Source organism: Papaver somniferum, chromosome 2, assembly GCF_003573695.1.
Source record: "Papaver somniferum cultivar HN1 chromosome 2, ASM357369v1, whole genome shotgun sequence".
NCBI lineage: Eukaryota > Viridiplantae > Streptophyta > Magnoliopsida > Ranunculales > Papaveraceae > Papaver > Papaver somniferum.
Window position 1 is genome coordinate 120,665,426 of NC_039359.1, and position 14,021 is coordinate 120,679,446.

A 14,021-nucleotide genomic window follows, 5' to 3' on the forward strand; every position below is an offset into this window, starting at 1 on the left:
ATGCGTCTTTGGAGTTGTGCATTTGGAGTTATGATATGCATCATATGTATTGTCTACGAATAACTATAGAGTGAGTTATAGAGTTAAAGAAAAAACCTGCAATAGAGCCACGTTCCCGGCAACTTGGCAGGTTCCTAGCCTCGAGCCTTTCTCAACTCTTCCATCAAGAATGCTAGGCATGCCGTGCCCCAAGAATAGTCACCGACTTCATGGAGAGGATCCAAAAGTTGTATAAGGTTGGCGTCGATCCGGTTGCCAGAAGTATTGGGGAATATGACACATCCCAATACACAAGGAGATATGCGGTGGCAGCGTGGTTCACTTGCTCATCAGTTAACGTTCCATTCTTTTCCTTCTCCAAGGTGCCTCGGAACATATTCATCAAAGCTGTAATGTTGATCTGTCTTGTTCTATAACTGCATGCCTCCTAAACTCTGTTGTTGTTGTCTCTTCATCCCAACCTAAGCACTTGTTAGTTAGAGAATAAAGTTGTGCCCAACTTAACTGCTTTGTGTAGTTAAACTTCACAGCTGTGCCTTGGTCGGGAAGGTTAAGAATCTGCACAACATCATCCGGGGTGATCGTCATCTCCCCAAACGGCATATGGAAAGTATCGGTCTCAGGATACATTCTCTCCACGAACGCCGATATGGCCACACGATCATGTTCCAACAATGAATTCTCGGCGGCATTAGCTAACCCCGAGTTGGCAACAATTGTCTTGAACCTTTCACATTCACCGGATAAAGGCCACGCAAGCATTTTTGTTGGTGCGGCGGTAGGTTGAGTAGACGGACCGCATCTTGATGATCCTATTAAAGTACATAAAAAAATCCTTAATACAAGTATTACGATATAACACATAGACAATACATTAATAAAAAATAGTAATTTTATTACCTCGGTTTCATATATTTCTCTGGCCCATGAGTCTTTGTATCCAAATAGCAATTTTCCTCCATCCGCTGGTAGTCCAAGGATTGTGCCTGCTGGAATACCCTTCTTCTTCAAGTGCTGAGGGACAAGATGTGATGCTTTCTTAGCAATATCCTTCCTTACAACATCTTTTCCTTTTTTGGCTTTTTGGGTACCACTTGGTTGTCCTTCTTCTTCTACTCTTGCCACTGGATCAACTGGTTCAACACTTGGTCCTGCACTTTGTTGAGCGGCTTGTTCAACACTTGGTCGCACCCCTTGTTCACTGCCTTGTTGTTCAACAGTTGGTTGCACTCCTTGTTGACTGCTTTGTTCTTGTTCGCTTTGTTGAGCACCTGAATTATCTTTGGCACTCCTTTCCCTCATAGCACTAGCTGTCACTTTCTTCCTCCCTTCTCGACTTTGTCTAAACAACAAAGAAAGGAACAATATTCACAAGCTATACAATCGGAAGACAAAGTATGAAAATATAACCCGAATGTACACATTCGGACGTAAGAAGACACATATTGTTCCCGAATACAAAACAATCGAAAGCTAACTAAACATATTTGCAACCGAATATACATCAATTGGAGTTCAGAAGCTATAAATTTTTCATCCTACACAATCGGAAGAAAAAGTGCACCTCTATAACCCGAATGTACAAATTCGGAAGTAAGAAGACACATATTTTTTCCGAATGAAAAACAATCGGAATATAACTAAACACGTTTACAACCGAATATTCATCAACTGGAGTTCAGAAACTCTAAAATTTTATCCTACACAATCGGAGGTATAAAACATTATATTGTCTTCCGAATAAATACTGACCCCAAAATGGGATTTTTCCTATATCAGAAATTTTGAGATTTTTTCGATATATGTATATATATATTCGGTAGTGAGTGTTCTTCCGAATACTTTGTGTCTACTTAAATATATTCGGTAGCCAAAAATTTCATTAAACTACCGATTATTAGCAGTTTGTATCCAGGAAGATATGGCCACCAATATTCGGCAGATAATCATCAAATCTTTCTCCCAAATACTGTCGATGTTCTTGAAAAATGAAGAACACGACTACATTCGGAAGTAAATGAGCATGCATATCGTCCGAATCTGGATAAATAACCGAAAACCCTAGAAATTTTTTTTCTCGATTCGACGAATTAAAGCGAAATAAACCCCAAAATTGATAGATTCTTACCTAATTGGGGCCATTTGAAGTTGACGAAGTGTTTGAGTCTCGGAATCGCCACCACCGACTACATTGCCGGGTACTTGTTCTTCGCGTTCTTCGCGTTCTTCTTCATTTGCAGCAAGAATTTCTTTATTTCTTGCTAAAATTCCAATGTTTGGATCGATACCCCGAGCAACATTTTTGGTTCTAGGTCTGTGGGTTTCATTTCTCTTATCCATTATTTTATAATCGAATCGACGATGTTTTGATTTTACGATTCGCGGCGATGTTTCGGTTGAACGAGGAAAATTTTTTTTTCTTCCACAATCGGAAGATAATATGAAACTGGAAGAAGAAGAGTTGAAATGAGTAGAATTGTTTTTGATTTGGTTTTTATACAGTTTTACCAGAAGGGCATTTATGTAACTTCAATATCATATAGGGTACCCCTTAACTAGAGTCTTTGGCTGGGTATAAATTGATGGCCCCTAAATCCTTTGGGATGACCCCTAAAAACGCTAGGATAAATATATCCATTCGTCCGTATTATTGTTGTGTGTATAAAGAAAGCCGAAAGGGTTTCGTTTGAAGCCTGCTTCAGACATAAGCTTCAGGGACTAAATTAAAAACTTGTTCATTTGGAGAAGAAGAAGAAGATTCAAAAGTTACAATCGGTATTTTATTTAAGAGAACAAAGAATATAATCAAAGGATTAATCGATTGATTGATTGAAAGAAAATTGAAAAAAATTGCAGAGAAATCAGAATTGGGAGCAGACCCCTAACCCAACATGTCTGCTATTGTGTGTGGAAAGAGAAGATCCTTCTTTGAAGAAATTTCAGCAACATCTCCTCCTTCATCTTCTAAGAGGCTTCGTTGTTCTTCTACTTCTCCAATTCGATTTTCTCCAACTAATATTAATCCATTTTCTCATTCCTCTTCTTCATCATCTACCTTTGTTTTACCTTCTGATAATAATAATTTAAATAACAATAATTCTGTTGCTGCTTCTGCTGCACTTGATCATCTCATATCGATCTTCCCTGGTATGGACAAAGAGGTATAATTTCTTTATCTTGATTGGTTTCTGTACTAAGGGGTTTCAGTTCTTATTGATTATTATGTTGAATTTTTGATTTGTTGTTGAGGATTGTGAACTAGGGTTTTATATTACTTTTTTTTTTGGAGATTTAATGTGAAATGATTTGATATTTCTGTAGATTTATTTTTCATTTATCTGATTCATTTCTTTAGGTTGTTTTGGGTGAATAATTTTGAAGAAGTTTTGTGAATGAGAAATATTCCTTCTTCGATGATTTGATTGACCTAATTTACGGATTACTCATGATTTGATTATGGTTATACGAAGGGGTTTTGGTTACAATGAGTATATTTAGTTTTCCTTCATTAGATTTGTCTTTATATTCGTTGAGGTGATTTTAACATAGAGCATTTCGTTCGACGTTTTGAGGCTACTATATTTTGTCAAGTTATCTGATGTGTTTTGCCTTGTCTAGTTATCTTGGTTTCTTCTACTTTCCTCATTGTGTTTTTTTATAGCCTCGCGTTTGATTATCATTTGATGGTGCCTAGTTGTTTAATGATTATGGCTTATTATCTTGGGTGTTTTGTTTGTTTGTAAGTGGTCTCACGTTTCAGATGTCTCTTTAATTTCCCATCTCTGTATTATTCTACTCAATACTATAGATTCTTAAAATCAAGTTTTAGTTGTATCGTTCTTTCAGTGTTAACTTGGATCAACAGGAAGGGGTTTAACACTTCAAAGTTGCCGCTTGTAGTTTATCAGTATTATTATTATTATACCTGTAAACTAAATCTATTTGGATGATGCAAATTTCCAGCTTCTTGAGAGAGCGCTCCTGGAATGCGGTGATGATCTGGATTCTGCTATCAAGAGTTTAAATGAACTTCGCTTAGGATCTGTTGAAATCAACTCAGGGTCTACTGCTGAAAGGGCTGATTTACCATCACAAGGTATGTACTGCTCTATGTTGTCTTGGTTTGAAAAAAATTTGATTCTCTCAACCTAAAGACTTTTAATTAAGTTAAAACTATTTTTAGTTATGTTTAACTTAGTTTGGGTAAACGTCCAGATCGACTCTTTTGCCTTATCAAAATTGCTTTACTCTTTCATCTTGAAAGTAGATAACAAGTTTCTCAAGTTCTGTTGTGGTTTAAAATGATAAATATATAAAGAGTATAAATACTTTTAAACCTTATATCATTAGTCTTTCTAGTAACATCGTATACCCTTCTATTTGATGTTATCATGATTTTCTCTTTGATAATATGTCTCAATTGCATCCATCAAATTAAGCTTGCAGAAATTCTCAACTTTTCTGAGATTGAAGTATCATAGATGGAAATGATTTATATTATATTCTTTTGTGGATTATGATTGACACATTCTGATTGAAGAACATGATCCCCTTTTGAGCGTTGTGGTAGCAGGGAGAGTTAGGTTAATTTGAAGTCTTAGAAATCTGTCTCGCATGTTCTATTCCATGTACTTATTAGGAATAGAAACATATAAATAAGTTCTTAAACCATTCGATTCAGTTTGCATCAGGTTAATTGTATGAAAGCAAGAGTGCATGTAAGTTTTCAACATCTGTCGACGTATTGTCTTCCTACATTGTAGGTTACCCTCAGAAATGTGCAGTTTTATGGTTTCAAGGTCTTCAAATGCTTTCTCTTTTGTAATCGCTATGTGTTGTTGGTATGTCTAGAAGTCACTCCTGAAGATGATGCATCTGCTCAACATTCATTGCCTCAAGATGGCCTCCCGAAAAACTGCTCAGAATGGGTCGAGTTGTTTGTGCGAGAGATGACGAGTGCATCTAGCGTGGATGATGCAAAAGCTCGTGCCTCCAGGTTGCTGGAGGTTCTGGAGAAGTCTATCCGCTCCCATGCTAGTATGGAGGCAACAGGAAATTCTCAAAAGGTGTTCTTCAACTTATTGTTAATTAGTATTTGGATAGTGTAATTCCTATCAATTGGTTTTATTATTTCCCATGCACTACACTTGTGAAGTTTTCTTTTGTAACAAGTGGTGCTTTTTTTAGGAGTACGCGATGCTGAAGCAACAATTGGAAACTCTGATCCGAGAAAACACTATCCTCAAGCGAGCTGTAAGTATCCAACATGAGCGTCAAAAAGAGTATGATGGCACGACCCAAGAGCTGCAGCAGTTGAAGCAGCTTGTGGCTCAGTATCAGGAGCAATTAAGAACGCTCGAGGTTCTCTCTCTCTGTCTCACACACACACACACACGCACACACACACACACACACACACATAAAGATACATACATAAATTAATGTATTTCATCATCATGTAGAGCTCTGATGCACCAAAAATCTTAGTATTATTGTAAGAGCACCTTTGGATGAAACTTGAAATAGAAGGCTAGGATCTAGAGTGAACTTTATGAGTTAGTTCTAACTTTTTTCTGAGTAACATGTGGATAAAACAAAATCAACACTTGTTTAGGCTGAGCTTAGTAGAGAGTTTCCTGGAGATCAAGCTGATTAAACTTTAGGATATAGCTAGGCTCTATGTCGAGTCTCTTGGAGATGCTGTAATCCTGACCTGTAAGATCTTTATGTTGTTCTGAGCTACAGAGCCGTTGGACACCAAATGAGCACTTGAATTTTCCCATAATGTCCAACAGAGCAGGTGTACAGATAGGCGCTACCATGGTAGAATATGGGTTGTAAGGGGTGCTTGGTTTTATGCATAAGAGGGAGTAGCTTACTGCACGCACACACCTTACTTTTATTTTGACATTTAGTTTAATGTGTTGCCCCACCCACAAAATGGATAGTTTTGATTTTTTTTAACATTTTAATGAACCGTAATAAAAAGAAAGATAAGAACTTCTAGATACCTGGTTGATTATATATGAGACAGCATTCAAAATACAAGGTGGGATGGCTGGGTAAGTGTCAGCATTAAAATACATGCGAACTCCAAGCTTTTTTGAATGTGCTGACTGAAACTAAAATCACTTGTTACTTGTTTTAGTAGTTACATATTAAAATTGGCATGCTTCAAAAAAAATAAAAATAAATATCAAAATTGGTGAATACTGAACTGTATCTGCTGACTTGGATAGATTCTTGTGGATGGAAAATCTCATAGTTTCATGTATTTTTCAGGTAAACAACTATGCACTTACAATACATCTGAGACAGGCTACACAAAACAACTCCATCTCTGGGCATTTCCATCCTGATGTCTTCTAAGGATCGGAAGTACAAACATGAGGTACAGAATATATGTGTAGGGAGAGTTTACCTCTTCTGTCATCTCATATGATGTAACAGTTTATATATGTTGTTTAAATGGAATAAGTAAGACTCTAAATTAGCATCTGGTTTTTTGCACTAGTTAAACAGCGAAGTATAAAAATTTAATTTGAGATTTGAAGTTTAGCTTTGATGATATATTGCCAGATGGTGATGGTATTTATTATGAGACGATCTATCTAATTTTGCATGTATTGCTATTTCAAATTCACCTGGTTATGTATTTTCCCCGGTTATCACAGTAGAGATAAAGAAGCAGAACCATAAGCAACTATGAGCTGTCATTTAAAACACCAAACCTGAACATCATCTTATGCAAAGTGCAATGTTTGATGCTGTAGCAGGTGGAATGCCTGGACTTCCCACCCCTGGCACTGCCCACCACGGGGTGTACCCTTATTGGCTAGTTAAAATCCCGTGAATTTCATTTGCGTGGTTTATATTATTTGTGTTTTGACAGAACAAAACACTCATTGATTACTGCAGATAATGTACATCGTAGACTAACTGATTACTTAGAAAACCAGGTGGATGGAGCCACCATGTTTGTTCTAGGAGTTTAGATTTTTCACTTGTTTTGTAAGTGCATCTGCTGCTTTATTGTTACACACTCTAGGGATACATACACAAGAATGACCAGGATACATGTATACCTGTAATAAACTCAAAGCTAGTTTAGTTATCAGCTTTAAAGTTCTTTTGTTGCCATCCTTGTTGGTGAGCTAAGTGCATATTTTGTAGCAACACCCTGCATGAAGTATTCTATTGGCTGTCACAAATCTGCATCTTTCCGAATTAGAATTCCCAGACCTGCTAAATTCTGACATGTTAGTAGTGGCGTCCGTGTTAAAGGTGGAATCCAATGAGAGGATACCATGTACTATGTGACGTTAGTTGGCTGCAATCTATGCCAACTTTGGAGACTGGTAGTGGTGTAGATGAGTAATGACTTTGGAAAAGCATGCAAACCAGATTGCTTTAGCGAGTGGACAGTGAAGAAATTGAAGAGTACAGTCCTCATCCAGGTTTTGTTGCTATAGATTCTTCAAGGTATACTTTGAGTAAAAACATCTCAAGTGATTTTTAAGGTAAAAAACTGATACCTGTGGGGGAGTTTCATCTCCCAAAACTTTAGTCAGAACTCTTCTGGATACTGTTGAGCTGCGAGAGGGGATTGGATCTTGTTAACTTTCTGCAAGTAGATTGTGTAGTGAACTTTCCAACAGCAGTGAGATGTCAGATGAGTTGATCTGGTTGATGTAATTGAGTTGATATTGTGAATTTCTATTGGTGAGAGACCAGTTGATAATTAGTGTACTAGTATCAGGTGGAATTACTGGTTTAGTACTGTTGTTGATTGCAGTAAGACTAGACACAAAACCATCAACCTATATCACTTTGAACTTCTTCAGTGTGAATTCTTTTGTTTGTTTTTTAGATTTTGCATAAAGGTGAAAAGTAATAAGTAATGACAACTGCATCAAAAAATATTGACGTCTGCATCAGAATATAAAGGTTACAAGCAGAATATCCATGAAGAACCTTCAGAAACGTGGTCTTCAATTTACCACAAACTTGAAAAAGAACAATCCATCACTACACAAAAACAATAATTGAATATGCAAATGCAAGGGTTCTCCCCTTTTTATATGGACACACTGTTCGGTATTCCCCTTCCTGTGAGTCCAAGAGTGTCAGTCGGCAAAGGATAAGGGCACAATAGAGTATATGGCATTTTCACGGGCCCAACTCTATTCTTCAATTGCTCATCATTGTTCATTTCCATAATTGTGTTCTCAATTTTCACCAACTTCTCGCCAAATCTTTTAAATTCTTCTACTATTGTTGTATCTTTTGTCCAATGATCAGGGCAGTCTCTCTGTCCAAGAAATATCTCATCTGCAGAATGTTTTGACAAAATTTCGATGAGAGATACCCCAAGAAGTGTTTGTAACTGACTAGTGATGGTTTTCAAGAAAATTGCATCAGGATTCTTCTCAAGTTCATCGTACTCGGGTTCCCCTCGTTTCGGCATGAATCGTCTGCTCATGGTTGGACGATTTGGAAGGTAACCTGCATATGGGTATTGTCCGAAGTTCACTGCTGCATGGAGAGCTGAAGCTATCCATATGATTGTGGTGCATGATTGAGTCAACTCTGACAAGGTTTGCATGTTTGGCCACCATGGTTCGTCTTTCAAGTCACCGTGGCCTTGGGTTCTGAGATCCTCCCACCATGATTGCAGTTCTGTATCACCTAGGATCAAATCATCGCTTGGGTAGTAGAATGAGCAATATTCATGCACCCATTTCTCAATTGCTGACCATATCTCGAGTCCGTCCACTGCAAATGGATAGTCTTCTATCAATAAACGTAATCCATGTGGTTTGCTCGAGTCTTCAACCGCAATGCCTCTGAAAATAAGCAAAAGATATCAAGTTATCGAAAGAAAACAAAAGGCATACATGTCAAAGATCCATGAGTCTGTCAAGGAACTGAACGTCATCAAGCATGACATGTTTATAAATTACCTCTTGAGGAGATTTTGTGGGAGAGCCTGTTCTGTGAAATTCCATCCTTTATAAATTGTGGCAGACATCTCCATGGCAAATTTCGATGGAAAAACAGTTCTCTCAACAAAGCCATCTGCATTAATGAGAATATGACGAGCCAAAGCGTTGATATTCATAGTATCTCGGTAATGAGGTTGCAGAAGCTTATAGATTGGGTGGAGAGCGCTTAAGTGCCTATTAGTAGCAATTATGAATGGCTCAATCACAGCATGCGTAAGCAACCTGCGTAAACAATCCAGAAAAACTAGAAATTAATATCCTATATGAATCAGGGTGTAGGGATAACAACTACAAAAATGATTTGCAGTCAAATAATAGTACCAATGACTGATGAGTTGATGGACACCAGAGTCATTCACAGCCGCGTAAGCTTTGGCCAGCTGCCAGATTGAACCCTCAACACCTTCTTGAACGGGTGTGTAGACCTCATTGTAAGCACCATGGATCTCGCCATCAGGATGCACTAGACTCAGCTCTATAGCCAAAGGCTTTAAGGCCCCATCATCTTGCAGCAAAAGGAGTGTTCTGGTAGCATATGTTTTCGTCCCCGTTGTGTTTATCCGATTCAAGTATGGGATCAGTTCGTCATGATGATCTAATATGAACAACTTGTTCTTCTCTAATGCCTATCAAAAAGGAATGGAAGTGTCTTCAATATAAGCGGTCTCTTGGTTAGCTAGAAATCTAAAGAATGACTGGCATAGGAAACTTGGTTAGTGCTAATACCATTTTCACTGTCATCCCATTTAAGTTCTTCTCGATGTGTTCTTCAGTTATCGAACTGGTGTGGTCTCCGTACAGTACAGGATCAAGTGTGCTAGTTGGCGGAAACTCCTGTAAATCATTATTCAGACAGACAGGAACCACCATTAATGTCAGATGTTATTGTGTGCAATTTACCGAAATAATAATATACGCATTTAGATTTGTATATACCTTGAGACGGCTAATGGAAACAGGGTTAACTCCTGCAAGCATTTCTCGTCCGAATTCTTCGTCCGTCCTCCAAGCAAATTCATCCGCTGTAAGCATACCGTTGAGTCAGTTTGAGAAAATCAGCTCAACTGCAAATGGATAATCAAAATGAACTATTTGAATGCACAAGTATAAATACCTTGGATCACTTCAGGCTTTGGGAATTTGAGGGGTTTCGCACCATCAGAACGAAAGACTTCTTTAATCAACTGCAAGTTGATTCCACAACTTGAATTCAATAAATTGGAGTTTTTAGGCCGTCCTTGGTATCCTTCGTACAGATGCAGCACATCGTCGAAGGTATCGAATTCATTAGGTGTTTTGTCAAAGATTGCTTTTATTTCTGGGCGAATGACCTGACCCACTGCCTTCACCGCATAGGCCAGAAAATCTGAGAACTTCAACTGACTAAACTTTTCATCTCTCGGGACATAAATGTTTAGGTTCAGTAGGAACATTCGAGTTTCGTAGTTGGGATCTGTAATTAAAATGGTAATCAGTTGGGATTCATATTAACATTCACTGAACTCTACAAATTAGAAACAAGGGATAAAACGTGAGACCTTTCTTTGTTGGTTTGCGTCCTGTCTTTCCTCTCCGGGGGTAAGGCAACTCGGCTGAATTTCCGAGAACTGGACGGTTAGTTCCTAAATCATTATACACTGCATAGTCGTAAACTCGATCCCATGCCTGAAGTTCACCGGATTGATATCCTTCTCCTCTGAGAATTTTGAGCTCATCTTCCCTGTATTTACGTAAAGGTTCTGGTGTTTTACTTGTCAGATAGCTCTGCATTAATCATAAGCCATACATTAACTACGCAACTACAATTATGTTATATATGAAATCTTGGGATTATGAAATTACCTGGTTAGAAAAGAAAATCCGAGGTTGTTTGTAATGTTTAGAAGGGTAAACCCAAGAATTACAAACAAAGTGAATAGGACCACACCCTGGCACATCTTCTAGGACTAAGGTTTTGAGAAAGAATTCACTATGGTGAAAATTCTTGATGAAAAATGCACCAGGAGTTCCAATGGATTCATCCCATTCAAATGTGACATGAAATTCTGATAATCCAGCAGTCAATGATGTTATTTTTTTCACCCATTCTTCCAAATACGCTTCTTTGCCAACTTTTCCTTGCATTCCATTATCTGAAATTAATGATGCATTAGGGTCTAAGCAACAATTGCAGTAATGGTGGTCAGCAACTTTGACTGAAGTCAAGAAGTGTACAGTTGAAAAAAATCTTAATTTTTCCTGTTGCCGGGTATTCGTGAAACTTGCTTAGGCTATATTAAATCCACTTGTTATAAGATTTTTTGACTTGTTGACTTTTGAAAAATCATACTGAAAGATAATTTCATTTCATTTGAAAATTTCATTTCTAGCTTGATGTGTACATTCTAACAAAAACTTAAAGAAAGAGTTTTCTCCAAAGACCTATACAAATACTGTTAACATGGGAATCAATTTATTTATAATCTTGATGTAAAGTTTAACACCAGCAGTTAATATTCTAGTTCTTTCTATTTGGTTCCAAAACGATTTTTATTTTTTTTACTCCCATGCTGAATGCGTAAAAGATCCCTATAAGAAATCCAATGTTGTTTGGACTACTGTTCTACCATTGGGATAAGTGGGATCCTCGCACATCTCTTGCGAGATATTCATCGGAATTTTGAGTCAGCATACCTAGCATTTATATTTTTTAGGGAAAGAATAAACAAGTGCAGTAATTTGGGATGGAAGGAGTAATGGGTGATGATCACATTAATCTTAAAGCTATATTCATCTATCCAGATACAATAGCCAAGGGGTAGCTGAAACGCACCCATATCTTCGACACTGCAATTAATATGTGATGAGCTGAAATAGTTGTATAGTTACTGGTTAGACATGGTTGCCCATATAATATGTCTAGCTTGACAAAGTAAATATTATGACTAAAGTTATTATGCTTGGCATGCTGGACGCACTAAATTTATGCTTCACAAAAAAAAGAGCACCAGAATTATTTTCTTAATTCCAAACTTTTTCTCTTTTCATTTTTTTATTTTATTTTACATTGATTAGAAGATAGAAAGGTATCAAATCTACTCCAGACATCAGCCCAAAACAAAACTCATCAACCTTCTACGAATACAAAACTCCATTATATATGGTAGTGGATCAGAATAAAATACTTTCCAATTGGCAATGACTTGTTGAGTTCTTATGTATGTTGTCATATGGCCTAAAGCTGTTTATACAACCCCGCGTGTTGCATGCAATTTGAACCCTAAATTGCAAGGTATGATCATCATCCCATGACCGTAGTATCATCCTGAGACATAGTTATGACCGGAATATGCATCTAACTTGAGGTAAAAGTGGTTTATATTTTTAACTAGAACGAAATTTTATTTGACCATGGATGTTTTTAGTTACGAGTTAATATGATTATTACCTGGGTCAGCATTATCAGAACTGATAAGCTGTAAACAAACACCTTTACCACATAACTCATGAACACGATCAAGTATAGATGCACCATAATCAGTCATATCCAGAGTATTTTTCTTCATCAAAACAACTGTTCCTTTAACTTTGACTGTTTGCCTGGTTGGATCATTATCTCTTTCATCTTCTTTTAATCCCAAACACTTTCCGAAAACCTCAGTCAGACACATATCTGATGATGATGATGATCAAAATATGATCTCAAAGAGAATTTTCCAAAGAAAAATATTTCAAAGAGAAGAAGAAAGAACAGGAGTGGAAAGGACAATGAAAAACCAAGTGGACTGCAAAAGCTAAAGAATAATAAGTTTGTGCTTCGCAGCAAGTTTAGGTAGAGAGAAAGGAATCGAGAGAGACATGATTTTATAGTAGACTTGACCAAGAAAAGGTAAAGGCATTTTTGTCCCTACGTATAATAGAAAATCTAAGCCAATATCAGTTTCTTGATCATTTCCTCTATGATTGCTTTAAAAAAATAAACGTGTATAAAATATTATTTTTATCAGTGATTTAAAAAATAGGCGCGTATCACAAGTTGGAATTGTTATATGCGTCCATCACTCCATCTAGCTAGATTTCATTGGTAAAAACGATTTCAACATTTATCATGATTCATGAATGTCTGTCTGACTCACCACTCAGCTAAAACATGGAAAGGAAAACGAAGGGAGGTGAGCAAATAGGCTTGCTTTTTATCTAGCTAGTCAATTTTGGAGTTGTGATGTGAGATTGGTAGTTGCCCGTTGGCGCTACTTAGAATAGTAGTAGAACTCTTAAATCAATGATTGGTTTCACTTTGGAAAAGAAGGGAAAAGCAAATGACATGTGATAATGTGCTATATAATGCAAGTCAGATTGCATGTTAACTGAAAGTTATAGTCGAAGGTGTCTACAACATTCATTTTCTTCCTTCTCTAGTGAAGGGTCCTAAACACCTTTTCTATTCTATCTTTGTGGTCAGAATTAGCTAGGATTGCTAATAGGGTACCAAATTGCTTGGGGGTGTATCAATCTCTTAACAATATATATTTTGTCCTATATGCATTCTGGTACATCCCCAAGCAATTCGGTATCCCCTATTAACAGCCTTGGAATTATTTATGTAAGTACTTTCTCACAAACATTTGTTTATCGTCCTAGGAAGGTTCCAAAACGTTCTGTAATGCGTTTGAGACTACTTTTTCAAGCATATGATGGAAAATGGTGTGCGAGTTGGGAGATGGCATAATACAATTCAGATTAGGGGTGCACATACCCTATCCATACCCGCCAACCCTACCCTATCCGTCAGTTTTTTAACCGTATCCTATCCTATCCACTATTTGGCGGGTAGGGTGGCGGGTAAAGATTTTCTTAACCGCCAGTAAACGGGTAGGGTGGCGGGTATAGGCCATATCCTACCCACCCTACCTAGAAGTGCACATACCCTACTCCTACCCGCCAACCCTACCCTACCCGCCAGTTTTTTAACCGTATCCTACCCTATCCATTATTTGGCGGGTAGGGTGGCGGGTAAAGATTTTCTTAACCGCCAGT

At 37.5% G+C, this 14,021-nt stretch overlaps 2 protein-coding genes across 3 annotated transcripts; one reads left to right on the top strand and one right to left on the bottom strand.

Moving 5' to 3' along the window:
• Positions 1–2,669: 2,669 nt before the first annotated feature.
• Positions 2,670–6,634, top strand: LOC113348966. 2 transcript variants are annotated; one of them, XM_026592881.1, is made up of 5 exons: positions 2,670–3,161; positions 3,964–4,096; positions 4,852–5,066; positions 5,188–5,361; positions 6,283–6,634. In XM_026592881.1, exons 1-5 carry the CDS (start codon positions 2,892–2,894, stop codon positions 6,367–6,369), a joined length of 879 nt encoding a protein of 292 aa, XP_026448666.1. In that variant the 5' UTR covers positions 2,670–2,891; the 3' UTR covers positions 6,370–6,634. The 2 variants fall into 2 exon arrangements, with proteins under 2 accessions (XP_026448666.1, XP_026448667.1); XM_026592882.1 differs by having other exon boundaries at positions 4,855–5,066.
• Positions 6,635–7,896: 1,262 nt separating this feature from the next.
• Positions 7,897–12,809, bottom strand: LOC113348965 (probable linoleate 9S-lipoxygenase 5). The gene is made up of 9 exons (XM_026592880.1): positions 12,433–12,809; positions 10,848–11,137; positions 10,544–10,769; positions 10,120–10,458; positions 9,942–10,027; positions 9,732–9,839; positions 9,327–9,631; positions 8,964–9,227; positions 7,897–8,846 (listed from the first exon to the last, which is right to left on the bottom strand). Exons 1-9 carry the CDS (start codon positions 12,653–12,655, stop codon positions 8,078–8,080), a joined length of 2,610 nt encoding a protein of 869 aa, XP_026448665.1. The 5' UTR covers positions 12,656–12,809; the 3' UTR covers positions 7,897–8,077.
• Positions 12,810–14,021: the final 1,212 nt, after the last annotated feature.